The following is a 27,793-nucleotide window of genomic DNA, read 5'->3' as shown; positions in this document are numbered from 1 at the left end:
TCAGTGGGCAGGGGAGAGTGATAAAAGGGGGGAATGGGGAAAGCAAATAATTAAGATGTGTTCTATAGGTGCATTAAACTGTCTAGGAATTAAAAGTAGAAAAAAATGTTTGTATCTGCTGCTACTATTATTGCCATCATCAGTTCCTGAGTGACACTGACGTAGCCTTGTAAGCTCCCACACCTACATGTTTATCTGATAATCTTTAAAATGCCACTAGATGCCGGGCTTTGGTGGCACACGCCTTTAATCCCAGCACTCGGGAGGCAGAGGCAGGCGGATCTCTGTGAGTTCAAGGCCAGCCTGTTCTCCAGAGAGAGTGCCAGGATAGGCTCCAAAGCTACACAGAGAAAGCCTGTCTCAAAAAACCAAAATAAATAAATAAATAAATAAATAAATAAATAAATAAATAAAGTGCCACTAGATGACATGCCTGACTAAGCAGAATCCTTAATGGCGTAGTTGTAGTTACAAATGTCAATTATGTACCTTAGATCTGTTCCAGGCAGTGTGTGAGTGCCTTGGATACCTAATCTTGTTTAATTGCCACCACAATTCTGTAGGCTTACTTTTCAAAGATTAGGAAGTATGGAAGAATGAAGGAGAAGGGCCCCATAGGCTCATGTATTCGAATGCTAACTCCCTAGTTAGCAGACTGTTGAGGAAGGATTGGGAGGTATGGCTTTGTTGAAAGGGTGGACTTTTAGGTTTCAAAAGTCCATGCCAGGCCCAGTCTCATTCTATGAACTTTGGGCTTGTGGATCAGGATGCAAGCTCTCAGCTACTGCTCTAGTGCCATGCCTGCCTGTTGCCATGTTCCCTTCTGTGATGGCCATGGACTAACCCTCTGAAATTGTAAGCCAGGCCCTAATCAAATGCCTTCTTCTGTAAGCTTCCTTAATCATGGTGCCCTTCACAGCAATAGGACAATAACAGACAGGAGGAGCTGAAGAGTTCTTTTTAGGTTTTCCAGACAATAAATGACAAAACAAAAATTCAAACCTACGTCTGCCAACTCTAAGGCCCATGTTTTTGCTCCTTCCTGTACTGCCACCAATTCTTAAGGTCAGTCCCTTGCACAGTCATACTGACAGCCTGGCCTGCTACAACCTGGTTCTTAATGCCAGGGGGATAGAAGTAAGGAAATACCACTTCCTGAATGGCTCTCTCCTCATCTCTGGCACAAACTATATACCTGCTATACTTGCCTGGATGGTGAAGAGAACAGGCTCTTTCCGAGTTTTTCCATCCACCACAAAGCCTTGGTTCTTCCTGTCTGTGGCCAGGAAAGTAAAGCAGTCTTCCCAGGAGCCACCTCCTGAGTGCTGATAGGCCACACCCCTGCTGTCCACATCTTGCTGGGTAAAATTATGTTGAAGCACTTTCCCCCTCAGGTAGAGATACCCATGGCGTGGGAGCTGGGCCAGGAGGAAGGTTAGGTTCTCTGGAGGTGTGTCAGGATCCGTTAGCTGAAGGTGATCAGCAGACAGTAGGCCCACAGCCCCTTCAGCCAGCCTCAGCCCTTTGTTCCTGGTCACCACAGGCAAGGCTCTGTCCACAGTCTCCAGTGTGATCTCAAACACCCCATGCTGGGTCTGCAGTCCATTGCTGACAGTAAATCTGGCAAAGAGAGGCAAGGCAGCCTTCAGCATGGGCTCTTGTGTCACCATCGACTGGAATGAAATGATAACATACAAACCTTTACTAAGGGACATGCTGATTTGAGACTCAAAGGAAAAAACTAGGACGGACTTTCAGAAGAATGCCCTTCTGGTACTGAACCGGTTGCGGGGCAATATACAAGTTGACCATTCTAAAGTCAATAGTATTTTCCCAATACCATTGATGTCCCTCCTATATGAAGCAGACAAGCTCGATGCAATCTTTTGTCCCTAAAGGGATTTCCTGCGCAGCTGGAACGATTGAGGGAGGCTAACACATACTCATATATTTTTAATTTTGCAATAATATTTTTTCATGGACTGTAGAAAACTTAACTTTAAAGACTGATCAGAGACTCCAGTATAATGAGATACTTAATAGAATAACTCATTCTAATTTATGTTTTTTCATGTTTTTTTGTAGTACTGGGTATTTAACTCAGGGATTCACATGTGCTAGTCTGGTGCTCTATCACTGTGCTACGTGCCCAAACATTTTTGGTTTTTTTTTACCTTTATAAAAACCATTTCTCTGCCCCTGTCTGTCTGTCTGTCTGTCTGTCTGTCTGTCTGTCTGTCTGTCTGTCTCTCTGTGTATGCATGTATTCCACAGCACATGTGCGGAGCCAGCAGACAATCTCCATGTCAGTGTCAGGTCATGTCTTCCACTGTATTTGCAAGAAGGTCTGTTGTTTGCAGCCATGTATGTCAAGGGAGCAATTCCCACCTACCAAGCTTCTAGGGATTCTTCTGTCTCTGTCTCCCATCTTACCACAGAAATGCTGGGATTACAGATATGCTCTATTCTATCTGGCACAACAAAGGTTCTGGGTATATGGACCCAGAGCCTCCAGATTGCTCTGTTAGCACTTGACCCACTGAGCCAACTTTTTTTTTTTTTTTTCACTTTTTGAGACAAGGACTCACTAACTTGCCCAGACTAGCCTTTAACTCACTATGCAGCTTAGTCCAGCCTTCAACTTTGAATCCTCCTGCCTTAGTCTCCTGAGGGATGACAGGCCTGCACCAACAAGGCCTGGCAAATGGTAATGTTTGTAAAAACAGATCACATTATTCAACAGTGTTCTATTCTAGCCCAGTCTCCTTTCTGGGCCTCTTATCATGCTTTTGTAAGATAATAAAAGGGTAGGTCAGATCAACACCAGACACCACTCAATGTCACAGGACTATGTGAGATTCTAACCTCTGGGAGCCCACACGTGCTTGTCTACACCTGCTTCCTTTGAGGTATGTAGGGTTCATGATAGACAAGGATCCTTTCCCTGCTGAAAAGAGAAGTTTAGACACCTGGTGGAGGGCAGACAGGAAGCTGGAGTTAGAAATTCACTACTGTCCAGTGAGATTGACAAATTTCCCACAGACCAAAGGAATGGATGTGCTCAGTTACTCAGAGGCGCTTCTTAGCAGTTTCCCTCTGCTGATGGTTGCTGGAACATATATGCAGGGTGCGTACTCCACTGAGGTAAAAACATGTGAGTATTATCACACGGATGTAAACATTTCTAATGATGAATTTTACTGGAATATATCATTAAATCATAAAAAATCTCTGTTTTAACTAGAGAAATCGTGGCATTTATTTTACAAGTCTGGCATATTTGACTAGGAAATTCTGTATCTTCCATGAAATGGCTCTTGGACTTCAGGATCTGAAGGTAGATACTTTCTTTTGGAGCATGGAGGAACCTGAAACCAGTCTTTCTGGGGCAAAGGACTCAGAGAGAGGCATACTTAGCAAAAAGTCAAGGGGACAGACTTTACTTTGAAAGCTATGCTAAAACGTTTTGTTTGTTAGACTGATAATTTCATACATACCTGCAATGTGTTTTGATCAAATCTACTCCTTCCCTCTCCTCTGATTTTCCACTATCCTTCCACTACTTTTCTCTCCCAACTTCTTGTGCTATTTTTTTAAACTGGGTTCACTTAATGCTCCTTGTATGTTCATGGAAGTAGGTCACTCTGCCAGAGAATGGGTAGCTTCTTAGAGTCAACATTCCTGATAAAAAGTGACTGTCTATCCTTCAGCAGCCATCAACTCCTAATGGCTCCTTAGCTAGGGGTGGGACTTCTTGAGCCCCTCCTTATCCATGATCATATTACAGTTGGCTTAGGCTTGTATTTGTCATGGCTGCTGTGAGACCCTCTGTGCAATAGCCCAGCAGATACAATGTTGCCACAGTCTTCCATTACCTCTGGCCCTCACCATCTTTCTGCCCCCATTCTGTGATAATAAAGCCTGAGCCTTAGGGTGAGGATGATGATGTCAATGTTTTATTTGGAACTGAGCACTCCACAGTCCTTTATTTTCCACACATTGACCAGTTGTGGGTCTGTATTAATCACCATCTATTGGGGGTGTGGAGGGGGAGCTGTCTATGAGAACTGAAAGATACACTGGTTGTCTATTCTGTCATTTCTCAAGTGAAATGACCCTCTGTTCCCTAACAGATTGCATATAAAATGTGCTTTCTGAGCATATAAATCAGCTATCAATAATAAGAGGAGAACTTAGGGGGTGGTTGATGACTATGTCTCTTCAGCAGAATAATTGTAGTAGGTTTTCCCCTAGGGCCTATGACCTAGCCAGCCATGGTTTTGGGCTCCATTAATTGTACTGAGCATGAGTTTCATCTCGTGGTGTGGGACTTAAATCCAACCAGAAAGCAACTGGTTACTCCCATGACATTTGTTGCACTGCCATGCCTGTGGACATTTCTTGCCAGGATAGATGTTACTGTAGTTTCCAGGTTCAGGGAAGGCTAAATATTTTGAGTTTTTAATTAGCTACTCACAAAGACTGCTTCAAGGAAAATATGATGTGACCCGTAGAATAAGCAATCCATGTCCCCGAAGTTAAAATAGCTAAGTAAAATAAAGTAAAAACTCCATGTTCCAGGCCAGGCATTGGTGGCGCACGCCTTTAATCCCAGCACTCGGGAGGCAGAGGCAGGAGGATCTCTGTGAGTTCAAGGACAGCATGCTCTCCAGAGCGAGTGCCAGGATAGGCTCCAAAGCTACACAGAGAAACCCTGTCTCAAAAAACAAAAACAAAAACAAACAAACAAAAAACCCTCCATGTTCCTCCAATCTGAGTTTAAAAAGGATGTCATTTCCATGGAGCATCAATGTGCATAGGTTGAAGAAAGAAAAATTTAAGTTTTTTTAAATTTTATTCCATGTTATCTGTGTGTGTGTCCCTGTGGGTGTGTACACTTGTGTATGTGGGTGCCTGTGTATGTGTGCACAGATGTGTGTGTAGGCTAGAGGTTGACATCAGGTATCTTCCTTAATGACTCTCTATGCTTCTGGAGCTTGTGAATTTGGCAACCTTGGGCAGACAGTGAGCTCCAGGGATCTGCCTACTTGTCTCTTCCTACTCTGCACTGGGGTTACAGATGGGTGCCGCCATCCTGGCTTTTACTCAGGTCCTCATGCCTGCATAGCAAGTGTTTTACCAACTGAGCCATATCCCCAGCTTCACGGTATGCATATTGAATATTAGCATGACTTGCAGAGTTAAAGAGTTTGTGTCCCATTAAAAGGCTATTAAAAATTAGCTAAAAAGGAAGAAGACAGCAAAAAGAAAAGATGAAACGCATTGGGAGCAACAAGCATTAGTGTGAGTCATAGTGAGTAACTGGCTTTTCTGGGGTGGCCATTTTTAATACTTGACTGGAGACGCGGTTCTGGAAAATGTCCTTTGAAGACAGGTTTTCGAAGTTCAGTGTCAAGGCCAAACATGACCTCTGTGAGGGCACTGGAATTGTCTCCTGAGCCATGTTGTCCTTCTCACACACCTCCCCTCCTGATGCTGGGGAATCTGACCACCTGGGAAATAGGCAATGTGCCATCTGACAGATGGGAATGAGGGTGAGCAGGCCAGGGACCATGGAAGAGTCAGAAATACATTTACTGAGGCCAGTGCTCCCAGCTGGGACACCGAAGCAGCTGTCTGCATTGACCTAAAGCTAATAAGTCAGGGGTGAAAAAAGATGCAATTTCTAAACATGACTGAATCAAATACATCATTCCACTTTCATGTGTAGTGATGAAAGTGAAAGCCATTCGCTGGCAAAGAAGCATTGAGAGAGAGGGGGGAGAGACAGAGATGGAGACAGAGACAGAGAGAGAGTATGAGCGGCTCTGCTTGGATTCCCATCAGAGTAAAACTAGCACAGCAATGAAACAAGGTCAACACAGCCTCTGCCTGCAAAAGGCGAGCGAAGACACTTGCCCAGGCCTCCATTCAAAACCCTGTAAACACATTCTGTAAGTCAATAGTGTCCATTCTGAGGTGAGCAGGATGGCCATATGGAGGCATTAGCTCCTTCTGCGGGTCCATTTTGTTTGATTTCCCTTGTTCCCCACCTCCCAGGGAAAAGATGCCGCCAGGATGACCAGCATTCTCATGAAATTTGGGGAATGACTCTGGATTTGTCTGGGGGTGCCTGCCTGGTCTGATTTTACCATTACCACAATGCTGTCAAGCTTCCTGCATTTCCTGGCAATAGAGTTGGCTGAAGAATCTGCCATCTGTCATGGCATTTAAAAGATAAAAATGGAATCATAAATAGCGCCAGCTCCTCAGGAAAAAAAAAAAAGTCCAGCCGGCATGTCAAAATGGAGGACATTAACATGCTCTTTCAGGACCCAGCCGCCAGCAGCTGAAGTCAGCTTGCTAATCGCTCCATGTCATCTGTCCTAGCGTGGGCTGCCAAATCTCTCTTCCAGGCCAGCAGCACCAAACAATGCAGGGGAAATTTATGATTCACAAAATATTTTTGCAGAAGGTAAAATCCAACCATTAAACCCTATTTAATTAATGCTGCCACATCTTGCATTAAAAAGAGAAAGGGGGAAAATTCTCTACCATAGAATTCATCTCTTTTACCCAGCCAAATTCCTTGCCAAATTTAACAGCAAGCAACATAAATTTAGGTGATTAGATTGGTTGCATATATTTAATTTTTAAAAAGCACCATGATCACGCTTTCATTAAAACAGGCACTCGGCTTTGGTTTCGAGCCACCTGACAAACAACACAGCAGCCCATGATTGGGTGAGCGAAATGACAAGATTAAAATGTGGATCTTGGGCAGATGCGAGGCTCTTCCATTATAAATATGTAAAACTGCTGGCCCCAGATCAGAAGGACACATCGAGGGGCTTCCTTTGCACAAACAGAGTCTCCACAAATTTTTGACACAAGAAAGGTAGAGCGCAAAGAATACTACACTTGAAATAAGCTCTCGGTTGTTACCTCAAATGGGGCAACTTCCTTTACTTCTTGGAACATTAGAGTCCTGGGCACAAACTGGTAACAAGAGCACCATTCTCAAGATGGTGGATGGAGGCCAACAGGAAAGACATACAGAAAGTGTCTGGAGCCCTGTCAGGGTGATATGGGTGTTCAGACTAGAGGATCGTCCCCACAGTAAAGGAAGGCTCTGGACTAAGTAAATGCTCTCTGCTCTGTGTACTCCTCCCTGTAGCCCTGTTTTCTAATCCTGCAACACTCAAAGGCCATCTTGGTGAGGACCACAAGCCTGTACAACCTTCACTCTTAGATTTTGCTGCTTTGCTCAATTTGTTTGTTGTTTGTTTTGCTTAATCCATCTTTCTATTTAAGTAAATGCATTTAGAAAGAAACCATTTAACTCTAAAGCCAGAAACATATATTAATAATCTCAATTCCATAAATGCCACAAAAATATAAACAAGAAAACAATTTCTTAAATCCTGGGTAGATGTTCCTCAAGGGCATAGAGACTAGAGCTCTTACTCTTTGTTAAAGAGAGGAAGCTGAGCACAAAGCACCGCTAGAGCATACCCACACCAACCAGGGGTCCCCCTGGGAACCACTCTGATGGGTGGTAAGCCAGCAGGGCCAGCCTCTCACTCCCCAGGCCATTGTTTCCATGCAGCTTCTTTCTCAGCCCACACAGTTTCACACCTTTGCATCAGAAAAGACCCCCTCACTCCTCCCACCATCCCCACCACCCCACCCCCACCCCACCCAGTCACTGTCTCTAGAAAGTCAGGCCACAGATTTCTGCCGAAAGAAAATCTTCAAAGAAACCCAGTGTGAAAACCAAGTAGAAAAAAGAACGACAAGAAACAAAACAACATGAAGTCCCTTCAGTACATTGAGGCGAGGACCCCAGAGCCCTTTGGAAGCGGCCCCTAGTTCTCTGTGTTTCCAGGAGGGCCTGGCAGGCCTTCTGGAAACTCTCACAGAGGTTCGGAATACACTCAGAGCAATGGATTAGACCAGTTTGGGGTTGCCGATCCCAAGGCATCAGTTTCCTAAAGAGCCTTTCAAAGACAAGATTCCAGCTAGGACTGGAGTTACCCAACTGGCACAAGGCCCAAGAATTTAGATTTTTCTTCAAGGTAACTCTCTAATGAGCTAAAGGAAGTAGATACTCCTAGGAGAACTAGCTTTAAAATGCCAGCTAAGGTGACTTTTGCTGACAGGAATCAAGCATTTCAGAGGATCACTAGTACTCAAGTGAGCCACTTGGGTTTAGGTTTTTGCCATCTTAGCACCTTGCCTTCACTTCCATACATATGTGTGCAATCACTCACTGGTTCCTCAGGCAGCCATCGATGTCCAAAGCTGACAGGCCTGCGGGCATTGACTAGAGAAACAGGGAATAGAAAAAGCTAGAGACCCAAGAAATTCTTATAAAATCAAAAGCTTTGGTTCTGACAGGCATGAATTAGACCAAAGTGCACCCGCTTCCCTTAGCAAACACAGGAATGAGCAAACACCACTCCTGTCTGAACCTTCCTTATTCTTCCATGATCATGAGAAGACAGAAGGTGAGATGGTGGCCATGGAAAGAATAAAATAAACAACAATGGTGCTAATTCAGTTCTTCCTATGTGCCAGGTGTTGTATGTACTTCACAAGCCTAATCCGTTTGAGCCTCCGGATGACCCTGTTTGACAAGTACAGTGAACACTATCCAGGCCCATAGAAGGAGCAACAATACAAGTGGCTGTGTAACTTGATGAAATCCATGGAGCTGTGAGTCACAAAGGCAATACGTGACCCTGAGCCTCTATTTTCACAATGGCAACATACCACTTATACACAAGAGCCAGCAAGAAGAGGATGTGTTCTCTTCTGACCCAACATTGCTCAAGCACAGACTCAGACAGAGATTGCTCAACTAAAGAATTATCTTCCTGTTTTAGGACATCAGTAAAGAGACAGAGGGGGCAGCAGAAATCAATCAGCTAGTAAAGAGCTCGATTCAAAAGCATGAGGACTTAAATTTGCACTCTAAGACCCACATTGGGTTGGGGGGTTGGGGGGAGGGGAGGGAGATGGGATTGACATGTGAAGCAAGCTTGTTCCTAATTTGAGCTAATAAAAAAAATTAAAAAAAAAAAAAAACTGGGTGTACTGGTGTGTGCTGGAGGCAGACACTGGAGGCTTCCTGGGCTCACTGGCCAGCCAGCCTGGCTTGCTGGGTAAGATCAAGGCTAATAAGAGATATTGACTCAAAAACAAGATGGACAGCATTTGAGGAACAACACTCAGGTATGCTCTCTGCATTCCACATGTACATGCATTTGCACACTCATGTACCACTCCCACATGAGCACACATACAGACAGAGGGAGGGAAGGAGGAGAGAGAGAGAGTGGTAAAGGAAATACTAGTTCATATCTGTTGATATTTTTGTTATTGTTGTTTAACACTGGACTGATGAATATAGTCCATCCCTCAGAAATCACTTTTAAAGCTCAAATAACAAGCAACATCATCCTTACCAATGTTGACACAGCTCCCCACAGCAGGAATTTTAAAAGGTAAAATATAACTGAGAAGAGAGGTATTTGAATGTTGGGGCCTTTCTGGGCGGTGGGTGTTTACGGGAGTTTATAACCCATTGGATATTATGGGAGTCTGCTATGCCCATGTTACTTTGTAGTGCAATGCAGAAGGTTAAACAGACATGGAAAACATCTTACTGGGATCAGAAGTCCTGTATATGGCATACAAGTTAATGCTCTCTAACTGTTGAAAGCAAGGGGTAGATGAAATATCCACCAGCTAATCCACGATTGTCCAGTCCTTACACCTGGCCTGGACCTCCCGTTTTATCAAGGACCACAAGTCCAGCCAACTTTCCCATCACTAGACAGAGCCCTCAGAATTTCCCCTGCTTTGTGAGACTAGGAACAAATTTTCACATTTTAAATGACTGCAGATTTGCATTAGTGTTGTATCTTTGCCTTTTCACCCCAGATCGTTATTCATCCCAATGATTTATTTGATGCTGAATCCTTGAGCAGGTGCACAGTCCCCAATTATAACACAGTTTCTATGGGGAAATATGATCCACTTTGTGACAACGTGATTTATGATATAGTTACAGGAACATGTTGTGTCAAAAGGCAGTGTCTGCTCATGCCAAATTTATTATGCTAATATGTGCCTTTTCCTCAGATAGAAAAATGCACTCAGAAAGGGGAAATTACATTTCTACGTCTTTCTGGAGAGAGTGTCTTCTCGTTTCTTTGTGTTCCTTTCAGAGGAGAGCTTGAGCACAGAGCTGTATATCACACTTAGCTTTTAACCATGCCCTGGTTATTTGCATTGCTTCTATCATTTTAATAGCATGTTTTCACCTTTCCTACAGTCAGGAAACAGAAGAAAATGCAGCTAAAGAAGAGTTGGAAAAGGACTCAATGTTCCTTCCTTTGAAGGATCACACTGTTTCATGTATCCTTCAGCTATGTAAGATTTTATAGTAAAATGGATAGTGATGATTTACTAACTTCACTCCTTTTGTCTTCCTAAGCATTAATTCAAGGACAGGTTTAGAAAAATGTCATGGGCTTACCTGAAGCTGTCACTGGAGACAGCTGCCCTGCTCTTGTGTATATAGCAGACTGTCTGTCCTGCTATGTCCATTTGGCTAAAGCTGGTGATAGGGACTCCAGGATAGCGGATGTACTCCACCTGGCCATAACGAGGTGGGGAAGTGATGAGGTAGAGTAGTTCCTCAGGCTTGTCTGTTCCATCCACAGCCAGGAGACTGGCAGTTGTCAAGAAACCTCTGTCACCTTTGGCTACCACGAGTGGTTTTGCATGAATGACAATATCACCTGAATGGCAAAGGAGATTTTGGTTAAGATTCATATTAAAAAGTACTTGATACTCCTATTGTGGAAGCTACCACACATTTCAGACTCAGGACCTGGAGGAACTGTGGTGAACATGATCTGGATATAGCTCCTCCAGCCTCCTCCCTGAGGACTGGTTCCCCACTTGTCAAAGGGGGGAGCTTGCTGCCCGGCGAGAAAAGCTGTCAATGGTGTTACTCAGCTACAAAATTTCTCATCCCTTATCAAAGATGCTTCTTTTTGCAGGAGATGAAACCATTTCAGAAATCCACAACCTGTCAAAATGCAGAGAACACCTAACTGCCTTTGGGGCACACAACCCCAAACCTAATATATTTACACTGCAACCTAAGGCTCAGGGAACATAATGGAGGAGGGGCCAGAAACACTTTAAGTTGGATGATCAGAATAGCTTCTGAGATAGTGTCTTCTATATACGAGAGGAAAGCTGCTCCCATGAAATCTTAACACTATGGTTATCTAAACAAGACCTGCAAAAATGACAATACCAGTTGACATGCCAATGTGTATGGGGGGAAATCTCACAAGGATCAACCCTTAGATGGAGAACAATAGGTAATTAATGGTTGTTGAAAGTAGGAGAACCAGTCTTCTCCAGGAATGAGCCCCCGATGAGGTTCTCCAATCCCAAGTGGTCAGACCTAAACACACATACATACTCAGCAGGTTCCACATGCATATATGTAGCAATAGCAATTAAAGAAGAAGAAGCCAATAATTTGAGAGGAAATGGAAGGTACATGGACAAAATGGAAGGAATTGGAGATGCTGCAAATAGAGTATTCATGTATGACATTCTCAAAACTTTTTAAATTAAAAAAAAAGATCATTAATCTTCATTGTTAACTTGTTTGGATTTAGGGTCATCATGGAAACACAACTCTGGGTACGTCTACTACAGTGTTCCTACAAATTTTAACTGCTAAGGACTCACCTGGAATGTAGGCAGTATCATTAATGGGGTAAGCCCAGAATAAATAAAAAGAGAAAGCAAGCTGATCACCAGCCTTCATTTTTCCATTTCCTGGCTGTGGATGCACAATGGATAGCTACCTGCTTCAAGTTCACACCACCATGCCTTCCCCCACCATAATGCTGTGTTCTCTTGGTACTATGAGGCACCATGCCTTCCCCCACCGTAACGCACTGCCCCCTTATGCGGGCCACCATGCCTCCCTCCTTCCAATAACTCACTGTCCCCTTAGTGCTATGAGACAAGATAAACCCTTCTTCCTCCAAGTTGCTTCTTAGCATTTGATCGGAGCAAGAGGGACTGTGACTAATATGATGTCTAAAGCAAATATAAAAAGCCAAGGCCAAACTGTGCTCAAGTCAAAACTAACCTACTGTGGGAAGGCCTTTCTAACTAACAAGAAAAGGATGAGTTAAAAGGATGGAGCAAATACTTCACAGAAGAATCAAGGGCACATTTTATAATACACTTATTTTACAATGTTTAAGAAAATACATCCGGGCAATGGTGGCGCATGCCTTTAATCCCAGCACTCGGGAGGCGGAGGCAGGCAGATCTCTGTGAGTTCCTGGAACAAGAGCTAGTTCCAGGAAAGCCTCCAAAGCCACAGAGAAACTCTGTCTCGAAAAACAAAAAAAAAAAACAAAAAAAAAAAAAAGAAAAAGAAAGAAAGGAAAATACATAGATGAGTTGAGTTTATGAATGAGGGAGATAGGTGTGTGATTAGCACATGCTTAAGATGTTTCACAAACCAGGGACTACAATCCAGTTTCATTTACCAGAGATCCATTAAAAATGATCATATCTAAAATATAAAACTTTGAGTTGGAGATGTCTCTCAGTGATAAAGTAATTGCCTGACATGTACAAGGACCAAGGCTCAATTTTTAACAACACAACAAAAGTAAACAATAAAAATGAGCAGGGCTGCTTTGTGTCAGGCACAGTAGTACTGGGCTCTTCTGTACTTTCAGCTATACAGAGGGGAGGAGCTTCAACAAAGCCCACAGGCTACAGATGAGAAATCTGGGGTGTGGAGATGCTACTTACTGCTTGAGGTTATGTGTTAATAAAAGGCAGAGCCGGAAGTGGCTCTAAGTCACTGGCTAGAAGCACAACTCATAATCACTGCACCGCACCATCTCATCCTCAATAGTCAGCACTGAGTGGGTGAGAATCCACCAAGAAAGATAAAATATTTGAAATAGATTAAGAACACCAAAGCCACCAGGTGTGGAGGGACAGGCCTTTAATCCTAACACTTGGGGATCAGAGAGAGGCAGATGAATCTCTGAGTTTTGAGGCCAGCCTGGCCTACAGAGTGAGTTCCAGGATGGACAGGGCTACACTGTTAAACCCAGTCTCAAAAAAACAAAACAAAACAAAACAACAACCAATCCCCATCCCCTCACCCCCAACCCAGTTAGCTGTCTCTCTTCCGGACGAGATGTAAGCACTCAGCTATTGCTCTAGAGCCATGCTTACCAGCTGCTGCCATACTCCCCACTGTGATGGCCATGGACTAACCCTCTGAAACCGAATGTCCCACTATTGCTGTGGTCACCGTATCTCTTCACAGAAATAGAAAAGTAACTAAGACAAACCTCTTGAGCAAACAAAAGTGAAAATAAAGTGTGTGTGTGTGTGTGTGTGTGTGTGGTGTGTGTGTGTGTGTGTGTGTGTGTGTGGCTAGTTCCTGTAGAGGCCAAAAGAGGGTGTCGGATCCTCTGGAACTTGAGTTACAGATGGCTATGAGCCATCATGTAGATCCTGGAAACCAAACATGGGCCCTCTGCAAAAGCAACAAATGTTCTTAAGCATTGAGCTCTGTCCAACCAAAAGAGGTGTCTTTGCTTGTCATTATCTGAAGACCCTATTGGCTTCTTTTGGGCAGAGGCCAACTATGCTATTAAACATACCACAATTCACAAGGAAATTCTCTACAACAAAGATTATTCATTCCAAAATGTCAGGCGGGGCAAGATTACGGAATTCTGTTTCAAATGACCAGACTGGTATTTTGGGCATACTGAGCTTTTATCTCCAACTGAGATGCAGGAATCAAAGACCATTCTAAATGCAAATGAAAACCTAAGTTGCAGATGCTCTGAGGTAATGGTGATAAACACACTAAAGGCAGTAAGAGAAACAAACGTTTGCAGGGAAACTCAAAATGCCCCAGGGCACTTTTCCCAGAGGCATAGATACTGCTAGGAGGAGGTAGAGCACCAGCCCCTCAGCACTGGGAAGGCAGAGGATGGATACAGTTAAACTACAGACCTATGCATCCTAAACATCCCCTAATGGCATCCTCTCTGCCACTGTGGAGATCAGAACACACATATCACAATTGGAAGGTTAACGGCTATTTATAATAGGCTCTAGACAGAGCTAAGCACATGCTCTGTATAAAGGAGATAGTACGACCAGCTACTCAATGTGGCTCTACTTGAGATAAGTTACTCTTGGACTGGAGAGACGGCTCAACCGTTCCCAGCACTGGTTCTTCTCAGAGGACCTGGATTCAATTCCCAGCACCCACATAGCAGTTTACAACCATTTGTAACTCCAGTTCCAGGGTATCTGATGCCCTCTTTTGGTCCCCACCAGAACCAGGCACACATACAGACATACATGCAGGCAAAGCTCATTCACTTACAATAAAAAAGTAAAAAATATAAACAGGTATCTTAAAAGTTATACTTGATAGTAAGCAACTTCTGAATGTCATATTAAGTAATATAAATAAAACAACAGGAACACAGAATACAATGTTGTACAGTGATAAACACCATGCAAAGAAGCAAGAGAAATATGAGCTTCATAAATTTTAATGGATAAATACATCTATCTACTTTTACAGGGTTTAATAAATCCTTTTAAAAATAATTGAATATTAATTATGATAGAGTGCGGTGAGGCCCTCAGTAGCCTAGTGCCATTCTTTCCTGGGTATATGCTGAAGTTTCTATTGCCCAACTGCCCCAAACACAGTCTATGACTAAGCTTCAGCCACTAGAAGGCATACGAGAAGGGAGAGCTGCCATCGAGCACAGCTGGTGAGACCCTGGCCCATAAGTGCTTTCTCAGCCTCTTGCTTCCAAGTGACTATGGCCTCAGAGATGAGGCAGTGATGGGACAGGAGATGCTCTGGATACCAGTGGAATGGTTTCCCCTGTGCTGTGAAGCTAAGTCAATAAGAATCACCTGCCTATGCCAAAATGCTAGTATTATTCCATTTACCTGAACATCCTTTGTACACAATTGTCCTAGTTAGGTTTCTGCTGCAGTGATAAAACACTGACCCAAACCAACATGAGCAAGGGAAGGATTTCAGCTTACAGCTCAGTCCATCATCATTGAGGGAACTCAAGGTAGAGAAACTGGAGGCAGGAAATGAAGCAGAAGCCATGGAGGGACACTGGTTACTGTCTTGCTCCCATGGCTTGCCCAACCTGCTTTCTTCTACAACCCAGGACCACATGGCCAGGGCTGGTGCCATTCAAAGTGGGATGGCCCCTCCCACATCAATCGCCAATCAAGAAAATGTCCCCAGACTTGCCTACAATCCAATCTGATGGAGGCAGTTTCACAACTGAGGCTCATTCCTCCTGGATTTTATCAAAACCGAACCAGTACAGTGATGCTTTTACAGAGAAGAACAAATGTATTCAAAATCATCTAGCTTAGCTACTGATTATCCTTAGTCACAGAACACATTTTATAGCTGGAAAACACATAAATAAAATGTAAATATGCCCCTGAAGAAATATTAACTCATATGATGAAAAAATTAATGCAGGACAATTGTAATTATACCACACACATAAAATAGCTTTTTTCATTTAAATTACACTTAAATGACTATATTTAATTCTAAGCATCCTCAACCAAGGCAAAACAAGGAAGCATTCAGTCAAGGAAACATAAGGATCAAAGACTGTTTAATCTGAAAATGTTGAGACCCTGGGATTGTGAACAAGATATGATTCTTAACCTCCTGGTGTAAATCACAGTCATAAATTATGGAGCAGTGCAATAGAGTATCAAGACCTCACATCCTTCTTTGTTAAACATTTTTCCTTTATGTCTTTGTATTATGTTGTTTGTGTATGTTGGTGTTTTGCCTGAGTGTGTGTCTGTGCACCAGGTGTGTCCCCAAAGCCTGTGGAAGTCAGGAGAGGCTCTTGGCCTCTTACACCAGCTCACTTCTACTGACAACCCTGGTCCCGGGGAATTTGGGTAAATGTAGTCTTACCTTTCCCTGAGTCTTCAATGATGATGTGACAGTCAAAGGCAGGTGACCTGTTGTCCCCATCCCAGAGGTAGAAAGTAAAACTGTCTCCATCTTGGGAATCCATCTTGGCAGTGTGTGTATATCTCAGCAAGTTCAGGTCCACGTCCTCCTGGGTACACTGCATGCCAGCTGAGAGAGGGACCCAGTCCCTTCCTATCTGAAAAGTGCCACAGTGAGCCAGACGCCCTGGCTTCCCCCGATATGTTAGAGGAGATTTCCCCTGTGCCCTGAAAACCCCTAATAGGAACTCTTGGGAGGAAATTCTACACTAGGTGCTACCTATTTTTAAATTTTTCTTTTCAAAGAAATACATTAAAATAATAGTGAGTATGTTTTCTTTTCAAAGAAATGTTATGTTTCTCTTCTCAAAGAAATATATTAAAATAATTTAAGACCTTGGATGAAAACAGCTTCAACCAGTGGACTTTTGACAAAGTCATTCGGCAGCATTGGTATTTCTGAGGTATTTATCATCAGTAATCATGGCTGATGAAATAGCCCAATTAACGAGAGCAGGTGGGCAATCAGCCCCTGGAATGGGCTGCTTAGAAATTAAATGTGTTTCTTTTGGAATTTCCTCTTTTTATTTATCTTAGTTTTTATTTTTATACAACTAATAAAGGCTCCTTTTTTGTTTTTTGTTTTCTTTTTCAAAGCTCAGTGGGGAAAGCAAAACCAGAATGCACTAGCATTTCCCCACAGCCCACTGTCTAGCCTTACTAAAACCTAAAGAAAGCCATCAGATTCCCATCACACACACACACACACACACACACACACACACACACACACACACACACACACGGTCAGTAGAAGGTATAAACTCAGTGTCATCCACATTTTCCATCAAGATCTTCAAAGCCCAACTCATCAACCCTAGTTAAGCATGTGTTTTGCATGGTTTGGAGCAGAAATTGTGGCTTGTTGTTGCTAGAAAAAGCTTTTATGGCGGCAGACTGGCTAAGAACTAGAAAAGTATTAGGGAATAAAACACTAATCCTATATTGTATAATAACCCTACTTTAATTTTCCTCAGTTCCAACCATGGGTTTTCCTAAGAATGGCTCACAAAAGTCATGCAGTATAACTGGAGGAAAATGTCATCTTCAGTGATTTACAATATAAATGATGCTGTAGTTTACCTGTCTGGTTGACAGACTAAACCACATTTAAATCATTTGTGTTTTCTTTTTTGCTGTTCATCTACCCCCAGTTCCCAGCAAGTCTTGGACTACATCACTCCCACTACATCATCACTTCCTTTGAGCTCTTCTACTTAGTGGGATTTCTTCTTCTCTAATATTTTGCCCACATGACATTTGCAAACCTATGTTCTACTGCAGGTCCACTGGGTAAGGTTACTTATATTGCAGTAGTTGAGCTAGGTTCCTTCTTTTATGAGGTCGATTTGCAAGTATAGACTTTCAATTAGACCCTTTTAAATCAGGCAGCATAGGATCCGATTTAACTTCTCTTGGTAATAATTGTCCTAGAAAATAAATGCAGGGGAAGGCATCATTTGCTCTCTTGTTTCTAATTCTTCATTTGCATTCCCAAACATGAGTTTGACTTTGACAGAATCATCTGATGCCAGAAAAAGGAAGAAGAAGAAAAAAAGAGAAACCGAGAATGAGAAAACAAAATATGAAGCAGAGCTAACAAGCAAACAAGGAGTCTTGAGAGTCCAGGAGGCCTGGAGGCCCAGTCCCTAGCCTCAGTCAGCCAGCCTCAGTGAGCCTGAGGGAGGTGTGAGAAAATGGTGTGCAGCCTGCTGGGACCCTGGACCCATCTGGATCATCTCATATCCGAAGCAACTCAGGCCCCAAGCCACCCAAACGTGTGCGTTTCTGCTTCATTACACTTTGAAATGAAATAAGGACACAGCTGTACCTCAATTTAAATCAGTGATTGCTCTTCTCTCTGACTCTCTGTGGTACCCATACTCTGTGACAATCAAGCTGTTCCCCACAGAAAGAATCCTCGCTGCTTTTCTATTCTAAACTGAGCCTGTGTTAGATTAAGACTCAAGCATTCAGGCAATCACACTGAGGCTGGCTGGAGGTTGTTGCTGGTCTCTAGCCACCCTTCAAATAAACATTTTGACCCATGAGTCAGCTGACCTTCTCAAGTGGCTGATCTGTGATTCCTGTCAGACTAATGATTAAGCATCATGCCTGCAATCTGAATAGATTAGAAATTTGTTATTACAGGACTGAAAGGAATCAAGAGGGCCTGAGCAAGCTGCTAGAACAGTTAGCACCAAAACCGGTGACTTAACCCTCCGTGTGCCTTCATGTTTCCACACTTCTCCCTTTCTATTAAAGTTTGGGAATATATACAAATGCAGGAATGTTGACCTACTGCTGTGTAGTTTGCCAGACTCAGATACAGCAGTTACTAAGACATGCCAGCCATCAGTGAGTGGGGTGGGAAGACCATCACCACATGAACCTACTCCCTAGAGTAGTTTTTGATTCGAGATTTTTTTCTCTCACACATTTGCATGAGGCTGGGCAGAAAGGCTTCAAAATAAAGCCATTAATGAAGACAGATTTAAATGCTGCCACGTTCCTGAGAATGGCTGGCTTAGAGCATGGCAGAGAAAATGAGAGAGGCAAAGAGAGTGGTACAGGAGTGGGAGGGGAGAGCACAGACGTTAGGAAGGAATGAAGGGAGAAGAGGGAGGGAGGAAAAGAAGAGGGAGGGGCAAAAGATTTGAAAAGTTTCTGATTGAAAAGAGGAATTCTAAAAAAAGAAAAAAGAGCTAAGTTACATGGATCAACATGAAAAAAAAATGTCTGGTGGGAATGTAGGCACCCCAAAATATGCTGGTTTCTCCTTAGAAGTCAGGCAGGTCCTTCCTTCCAGACCTAGGGACAATTCTCGGAGAAGGAAGCAATGAAGAACCTCAGTATTGGTGGAATTTATTACAAGTTGATAAAGAAAATTCCTGGCAAAAGGAAAGTAAATGTTTTGCTCTTGAGTGAAAGACATGCCTATTGGAGAATAAATTCAATTGTACGAATGTATGTGTTGATGAAATTTACACCTGCTTTGGGAAATAAAGGTTAAAGGGCCACTCTAGGGCTAGATAGATTGCTCTGTGGTTAAGAGCCCCTATCAGGTAGTTCACAACCATCTATAAATCCAGCCCCAAAGAACGTGACCTCCACGGGGACCTATACACACATGGTGCATATAAATTCACACAGGTACACATACATTTAAAGAATAATTAATTAGGGGCTGGTGAGGTGGCTCAGAGGTTAAGAGCGCTGGCTGCTTATCCAGAGGTTTTGAGTTCAAGTCTTGGCAACCACATGTTGGCTTACAACCATCTATAATGAGATCTGTTGCCCTCTTCTGGTCTGCAGGCATACATGCAGGAGGAACACTATATATAATAAATAAATACATCTTTAAAATGCAAAAGCACTAAAAATAATGATAGTAAGTAATGAAATAATTGTGTTCAAGGGCCACTTACCTTAAGCTGAAGTTGCCCATTTTGGGGAAGTCTTTCAAATAAATAGTGAATCGTCTCCCTGGGTGAGTCTTTATCAATGGCTGAAAGAACAGCACTAGACAGAACACGCGTATCTCCCATGGTCATTGATATTTCAGCCTTCCTGTAGAAAGGAAAATGCCCATGTTGATATGAAAATGGAATATATCATGAAGTTACAGGTTAAAATATCTTTATTGAAGTAATACCGGCCATGCATAAGCCAGAGCGTGCCCAGAGGCAGCCAGCTAGGGAGGCAAGAGAGAAGGGGCTCCCCACGTGTCTGCCACCCCTTAAAAATACCCGCTGACGCGTCATCCTGAATCTCCCCTGACCACACCCTCACAGGCGTAGCCAGGCACACCTATAACGGCTCCTAGGAGGCGGGGCTACAATATCTCCCTACAATGGAAGGCACAAGTTCATCAGGGGGCATGTATATTGGTTATCACAGGATTTACCTTCAAGAATTAAGAAACAATAATTAACATGCAAAGTATTGGAAACTGTGAGTCGTATACCAAAGTCTGAAAAGGGGTGTGAGCCAGCAGCCATGACTAGGGTGCTACGTGAGAGATTCTTCTCGTTGTTCACAGGAGTAGAACTTTACAATCTTCTAAGTTAAATGTAGTTTATATAATGATTTTGCTTCTAGTCTTTCACTTAATGCTTACTTAATGCTTAATGCTCCATGAAGAAGTAGGTCAGGTATTATAGTTCTAACTAGACAGACAGAACCCTACTGAAAGTGACTTATATAGTGTCCTAAAGGGCAGTCTGAGTGCCCTCCTGCTGCTGATACTCTTGGGTTATCTGTGGTCCTCTAATGTCCTCTTCCTCCTCCTGAGAAGGTTTTAGTGCATGTGGTCTTTTCAAGCTCTTCTTCCCAAAGAAGTGGAGCCACCAGCCTGGTGGCAGACGTCTGGACAGCCAACTGGAAGCAAGAGCAGATGGAGCAGTGACAGCTGCAGCTTCCATGTGGGCACTGCTATCTTCCCCTGGCCTCACCCAAGTGGAGAGGGGGTTTCTATCTACCAGTGTTCTAGCTCTCCCCTGGGATCATAGTGACATCACATGCGACTACTGTCTGACTCCACAGCTTTGGTTCTGAGAAACACAGGAGTGCTTGAAATCCTTGGCCTTGGAACCAAGAACCAAGTCTAACCAACTGACTTCAGCAAGCACCAGGTCTTCTGCAGAGAAGGTAATACCTGACACTCCATTCTAACCTCTCTCATTCAAGGAGGGATCCCTGCTAACCCAGGACTGGCAACTTCTTGATCGGAGTGGAGAGCATGCGCCAACCATAAGATTCTAGAGCTGATGGATTTGCTGCCTGGGGCTTATGGAGATTAGTGGGACTTCTTATAAGATGAAGCAGCCTCGAGTCACTATGAGGAAGACGAGTGTGGTGAGAAGAGAGGGCCAGAATTACATGTCAGCAATGACAGTCTGGGTTACTGCTATGCACAGGACAGGTGGGCTGTTGTGCCAGAACTTGGGGACAGAAGCACCTAACACAGCATCTAAAGGAACCATCAAAGAAATGGAGTCAAGTGCTGGCAAAGACCAAGCTACCCTTGGCAGAAATGAACAGGGCAGGCATCAGATTGTCTTCGTGTTTCTGGAATGGGGAGAACTGCTTGTACCAATGACAACAAAGAATAGTTGTGACCTCTCACTGTGTACAGACTTTCAGGCACTTTTACATAGCTTACTTGTGACAATCCTGTGAAAAGATGCTAGCTAGCATCATCCCATTCACTGAGAGGGTAAAGGAAAGGCAGAGAGAAGTGATGTGACATGTAAAAGGTCACCCTTCTGCTAAGTGGCTGTCTGAGTCACGTTGACGCAAGATTTCTTAACTACTGAGCTATGGGGGAAAAGAAACAGGAGAAGGTGGAGAGCTGCAGCATGAGGCAAAGAATGAGAAGTAAGAGTCCTACTAAAACAACACAGACGGAAGAGAAAGGAAGAACCCCTGCTTCCGCCAGGCGTTGGTGGTGCACGCCTTTAATCCCAGCACTCAGGAGGCAGAGGCAAGTGGATTTCTGTGAGTTCGAGACCAGCCTGGTCTACAGGAGCTAGTTCCAGGACAGCCTTCAAAGCCACAGAGAAACCCTGTCTCTAAAAACCAAAAAAAAAAAAAAAAAAAAAAAAAAAAAAAAAAAAAAGAAAGAAAGAAAAAACGAAAAAAAGAACCTCTGCTTTCTTCCTCTGAAGACAAGGGAAGAGGAAGAGAAAGGAAAGGGAAGTGATCCAGATCTGATCAATGACTTCATGCACGCGTATTAAAATGTCACACTGTAGCCTACAAATAGGTTCGATAATTACAATTATTATTATTATTATTATTACAAAGGAGGGCTTCTGAAACAGGGTTGAAAGAGATTTGGGGATTTTATAGTGATAGCTGTTGCTGGGGTTTAGCAGTGAGGCTGGAGCTCTGCAGTGAACAGACGCCTTCCCTTCTCTGGTCTTGGTCAGTGAGTGGCTGAGCAGTTAATAATCTAGTGTATGAAGGACTTAGGAAAGTGTCTGCCACCTACTAAGTAGTTAATAAACACAAGCTTTCATCTTGCTCTCTTCTTCAAGTGATGATGACAAAGAGATTTCTAGCAACATAATATCCTCCCCACTATTCTGGGTCCTCTTATGTAGGAAAGGCTGGATTCAAACTCACTGTGTCACCTAGGCTAGCTTTGAATTCATCCTGCTTCCTACTGGGTTCCAGGATTACAGCACCTTTCACATTTATAAATGAATGTCAAGCCAATATGAATTGTCAATTCCAGTATTGAAATGAGGACACAGACATTTCCTATATATTCTTAGTAGAGCTAGTGTCTGAGAAGCAGCCTTCCAAACACTATTATCAGCATTTTCCATCACACTTTCTATGGAGCATTTGGCACGTAGAAGAAACAGTGAAGATCTGACAGGGTAAGATGGGGATTTGTCTGGTCTCTTTTCCCTACATAGTCCAGGAGACTTTGGAACTTAAAGGTTTCCAGGAAGGTGTTCCTAGCCTGATGAAACTCCAATGGTCTACTTAATGCTCAATGGCTACACCATTAAATAAGAGGGCATCTCAGCAGAAACCTCAAGAGCCAGACACATGTCTGTAACTAGCCCTAAAGACCTGCTGGGCCTCCTGAAAATCTTTGCTGTCTGTAAACTGTGACACTTGATAGTTGCAAAAAATTGCTGGCACTATAGAAATGCAACCCTATGCAAAGGAGTTACCAACAAGTTTTACAGTTCATAACTCTAGAATTCTAAGACATAGCATTCTGATATGTGATAGTGGGGTGTTGATCCATATGGGATGTAGTACAGATTGATAAAGAAGTACCAAGATGACGAACCAAGTGGGACTGAGTATTTCCCTTGATCACTTTCAGTTAAAAATTTGATGAAATCTATTGTGAGTACTGTTGGCAGTTAACATTGTCACCCTTCAGTAGAGTTATGAATTGCACTTTGTGTGTGTGTACATGTGCACATGTGTGTGAGAGTATGCACATGCACACTTGCATTTTAATAGTATATGTTCAGTTATTTTATTTTTATACTTAACTTTCAGAGAAAGATCAAATCATTTAAAGACTAATTGTTTAGGTCACATTCCCTAGCATTTACACTGGAGGTCCTGATGCCTGAGTGGCAGGGCAGTTGTGGAAGATGAGTGTGAGGGAAGCCTTGCTTCTCGCTGTGTACCTAGTGCCACAGAACTTGTGGAAATCTGAAGTGAGTCCCTTCAGGCAGCTTACTTGCTTAGTGTTGGTTTCTCATCGTTCACTGGGGTGATATTGACTGAAATGGTTTTAAGTATTTTATGTTTCCCATCAGACAGCTGAATCACAAAGTTGTCAGCAAGGCTCTCCGAGTCGTCATGGACATAGGCCAGCTTCATTCCTGGAAGAATAGAAGGACAGTCTCTCTTTGGTTGAGCCATCCGCATATCAGAGATACTCTATTTTAACATCAGGTCTTGGTGCTCTCAGGGCTCACTAATCAGCATATTAGAGTGACATGAACTATGTTTTGTGGAGTCATTCATAACCCATTAAATTTCCTTCTTTAAAACAAGGAAACCACACAAACCATGTAAGAACAAAGGTATTACAGCATTTAAACCAATCTGGGAAAGTGAATTATGTGTGGAAAATTAAAGTATGATCTATCTGGAGCCAGTCACCAAAGAGAATCCTAATTAGTTCAAAACTTCACTACCAAAACTACCTTTAGCCATGTTTCTTTCAATCCTACCCAACAGTCCTTTGGATATTCCACTGAAAACTTTAATTTACTATTTTCAAAAGGTACTACAAGGCTCTATAAATACTAATGGATTTATGCAAAATGTTTGCTGACCTATGAGCATTAATTCCAAGAAATGAAAAATGTTTAAAGTAGGACACAGCTATGAAAAATTGTAACATAATACTTCCATACAGCCAAAGATGGTAGTTGCCAAAAGTATTCCAGGTACTTTTTAAAATGTAAATGAAGTGATTATGAGTTACTTGCTATGATGGGGGGGTGGTAATTTCTGTATGTTTAGGGGTGGGATGATTGTGATAATATATTCAAATTGTTTGGTTTTCTTTTTAATATAGCGATAAGTGAGCCAAAAATAAAATGTTGTAAAACCTAACTTTCAAAAATGTCATCAAAATATGCATTCTTGGAACCAATTTTTAGTTTTTGTTTGAATTGGTTTGGCTGTCCAAACTTACACGTTGCATATATGACACTTACTTAATCTGATAACATTTCTTTTTAAAAACACTGTCCTGGCGGGGCTGGAGAGATGGCTCAGAGGTTAAGAGCACCAACTGCTATTCCATAGGTCCTGAGTTCAATTCCCAGCAACCACACGGTGGTTCACAACCACCTTGAATGGGATCTGGTGCCCTCTTCTGGTGTGCAGATACACATGGAAGCAGAATGTTGTATCCGTAATAAATAAATAAAATCTTAAAAAAACAAAAACAAACAAACAAACAAACAAAACACTGTCCTGGGCCTTTGGATGGCTCAGTAAGTGAAGGGTCCTGTCTTCACAACTGAGTTTGAGCCCCAGAATCCACATGGTGGAAAGAGCAAACCAAATCCCACAAGTTGTCCTCTGACCTCCACATGTCAACTACAGCATACAGAAACCCACAAATGCCATCCAAAATGCACAAAATAAATAAATACATGTAAAAAATTTAAGCTGTCTTTTTCCCCTTTAGAAAACTCTCCCTATGTAGTTAAGGGTGGCCTTGAAAGCCTTGGGCTGTTGATCCCCCTGCCTCGGGCTCTTTCGGTGCTAGAATTACAGGCACTCATCATCTAACCCAGCTCAGAAAAGAACGAGTGAATGAATGAATGATCAACAAAAATCAGATATTCCTGAGAATAGACTTTAAGCTATTTTCCTTATGTTTGTAACAATATTATTTGTAGCACATGGGAACTGAATTGGTCATATTAGTCTTGCAGTTCCAGAATTTATTTCTTCACTATTCACAAAAACTGAGACTATGAATTGGCTTTTCAGATTCAAACATGAGATGGCATCTGCAACTATTACAAAATAATCTTTGGAACAAAGAGACTACATTCTAATTAGAGAAACAAATACTTGAAAGACAGGAGGGAAAAAGCCAAAAAGTGCTAGAACAAAGCCCAGAGAATAGGTAGGAGGAGAGAGCTGTATCTGAAGGTGCCATCTAAGTCAACCCAAGGTGAGGGAAGGTCTTCCAGGTTGGGGGAATGAAATGCAGATCGAAGAAAGGACTATGAGATTAGGCACTAATTCTAGAACTGCATACTTGCTCAAATTTTCAAAGTATTTTTATACAAGGAAAATGGGATAAGGTTGTTTAAAAAGTAATTAAAAAACAATTCAGGCTGCTCCAGTGTGTCATTTCCCTAAAGAACACATTATCTCCACAGAGACTAATGAGTGGTTATTATATGTGGATCTATATTTGTTTCAACTGTGGAAATTTTGGCAGGCAAGCCTCTTGAAATTTAGTCCCATGATCTCAATCGTTTGGAAAAGAAATTTTAAATTATGATTAAAATTCTGTGTTAAAGTACCAATAATCACCAATATAATTGTTAATGGTATTTTAAAAGTCAAAGAAAACATCCCACTGCAGCTTCAACCATCTACAATGTCTGGCTGAGGCTGTATGCCCCTCATTAACCAAGAGCCCATAACTCAGTCTGAAGAGATTAACAAATAAAGTATATACTCTTCCCCCCTATTTCTATGATTTGTTAGTATCTTTAGTGGGGTAAAACAGTTTTCAGATTTATGTTTTAATTAACAAAAATTTGTAAGCACGAAACACAACATGCCATTTTGATAAATGTGCAACTTGTGACATACTTACCTCACACTAATGTACACTACCTCCCCTCATTATTGTCTGCATGTGTGTACTATTAGTAATGTCCAGCTACACTACATATCACATACTAGCTACAGTCACCACAGTGGACACATGGATGTCGGAAACCTTGTTGTGTTACACTGAAACTTTGTACCTTTTGATCAACAGCTCATTTCTCCCCCCCACCCCATCTCTGGTACCCACCTAGCTAATTTCTGTTCCTACTATTAAAACTTTAGAGCATACACGTGGGTGGGTTAAGTCACTGCATCACCAAGAGCAGGTGAATAGAAGTGGAACATGGTCTACCAGTCTTGAGAAGGTCCACGGAGAAGCTGTGAATTTCATGACTCAGCGGCATGATCTGAGGGGACTCTTTGCTGATAGCCACATTGATGAGGAGGCCATGCTGGGGCTTGTGAGTGATGCTGAAGAGCAAGGGGTCCTTGGGGATGTCCCTGTCAGCAGCAGCGATGATAGAAGAATCCAGCTCTGCTGTCTGACCCTCACACACCTGAGAAGGAGCAAGCCAACAAAGTCAGCAGTGGGAAATAGAGCCTTTTCTCCATTTCTTTTGAAAAGCTGCAAAAGAAAAAAAAAAAAAACCACCCCACTTATATGAAGATTTCCTATTTCAAATTTCCCATGACATTTTCAGATACTGGGTTCTAGAAAACGAAAATGAAATTTCCAGTAAACAGGAATGTAAAAAGGAATCTAGTCATCTTCCTCAGATCTTTTCTAAAGACTCAAAGTGTTCTTTAGTTCCATACACAATGTAGGGCTCGTGATTAAAGCATCTATGTGGGTGGGGCTGCTGAGATGGCTCGATAGGTAAAGGTACTCTCCACACAAGCCTTGGCAACGGGGAGTTCAATTCCTGAAGCTCTCATAAAAGTGGAGAGAAGGCCAGGCATTGGTGGCGCATGCCTTTAATCCCAGCACTTGGGAGGCAGAGCCAGGTGGATCTCTGTGATCTGGTCTACCGAGTGAGTTCCAGGACAGGCTCCAAAACAATACAGAGAAACCCCGCCTCAAAAAAAAAAAATAACCAAAAAAAAAAAAAAAAAAGTCGAGAGAAATAGGTCCACAAAGTTGCCTTCCATCCTTAACATTTGGGCTATGGTATGCATGCTGCTTATCATTAACATATATTTTGTGCACAAACACATATAATCAAAAATTTTCTGTAAAATTTAGACAATTTATGTTGTTAGTGATTCAAAGGCTGGTGCTGGGAGAACCAAGCATAAGTCTGCCTACTCTCTGGAAGTCAGGCGAGTTCAGTGGAAAAGTGGATCTGGACTCTACTTCAGACACTAGTTGGTTATTTGGTCCTTGTTTCTACAAATTTCAGGTTTCAACCTGCTTTGGAAGTAGCAAATATCTACTGCATATACCAGAACAAATTTGGTGTTTCTTTTTAAAAATATTTTTTAAATTTCATATATTTATACAATGCATTTTGATCATATTCATCTGTCATTATCCCTTTCTACTCCTCCCAGAGCCCCCATATTCTTCCCAATTTCATGTCCTTTTTAAACTGTTATTAATAACCTTCTGAGTTCAATATTTGGTGTTTTAAGTTTTTATTATCACAGTAGATACTTTTATTTCAGGTGTGGGAACTTGGATCAGCAGGTACAAGTTCTTGCTATGAAACTTCAAGTAGCTGAGTCCAACTCCCAATGAAAAGCCAGCACTCATTAAAAAGCTGGGTGTAGTAGCTGCCAGAGCACCTACAGCCTTGGACTACGGAAGGCTGAGAAA

General features: G+C 42.4%; 1 protein-coding gene across 2 annotated transcripts in view; it reads right to left on the bottom strand.

The window, feature by feature from the left end:
* The window catches only part of Frem1 (FRAS1 related extracellular matrix 1), a 61,077-nt gene extending 34,711 nt beyond the window's left edge, over window positions 1–26,366 (bottom strand). The window contains exons 1-6 of one of the 2 annotated variants that reach the window (XM_035439826.1): window positions 26,225–26,366; window positions 23,399–23,543; window positions 19,608–19,749; window positions 16,082–16,277; window positions 10,547–10,811; window positions 1,209–1,620 (exon numbers count right to left, since the gene is read on the bottom strand). In XM_035439826.1, coding sequence (XP_035295717.1) covers window positions 1,209–1,620; window positions 10,547–10,811; window positions 16,082–16,277; window positions 19,608–19,749; window positions 23,399–23,541 — 1,158 coding nt within the window. In that variant the 5' untranslated portion in view covers window positions 23,542–23,543; window positions 26,225–26,366. Of the gene's footprint in view, window positions 1–1,208; window positions 1,674–10,546; window positions 10,812–16,081; window positions 16,278–19,607; window positions 19,750–23,398; window positions 23,544–26,224 lie in introns of those variants that run through there. The other variant, XM_035439827.1, reaches the window with a different exon arrangement.
* Between the last annotated feature and the right edge of the window lie 1,427 nt (window positions 26,367–27,793).

The sequence above is a fragment of the Cricetulus griseus genome, chromosome 2, assembly GCF_003668045.3.
Source record: "Cricetulus griseus strain 17A/GY chromosome 2, alternate assembly CriGri-PICRH-1.0, whole genome shotgun sequence".
Lineage (NCBI taxonomy): Eukaryota > Metazoa > Chordata > Mammalia > Rodentia > Cricetidae > Cricetulus > Cricetulus griseus.
The sequence above is the reverse complement of the archived record's forward strand: the minus strand, read 5'-3'. Positions and strand labels throughout refer to the sequence as shown.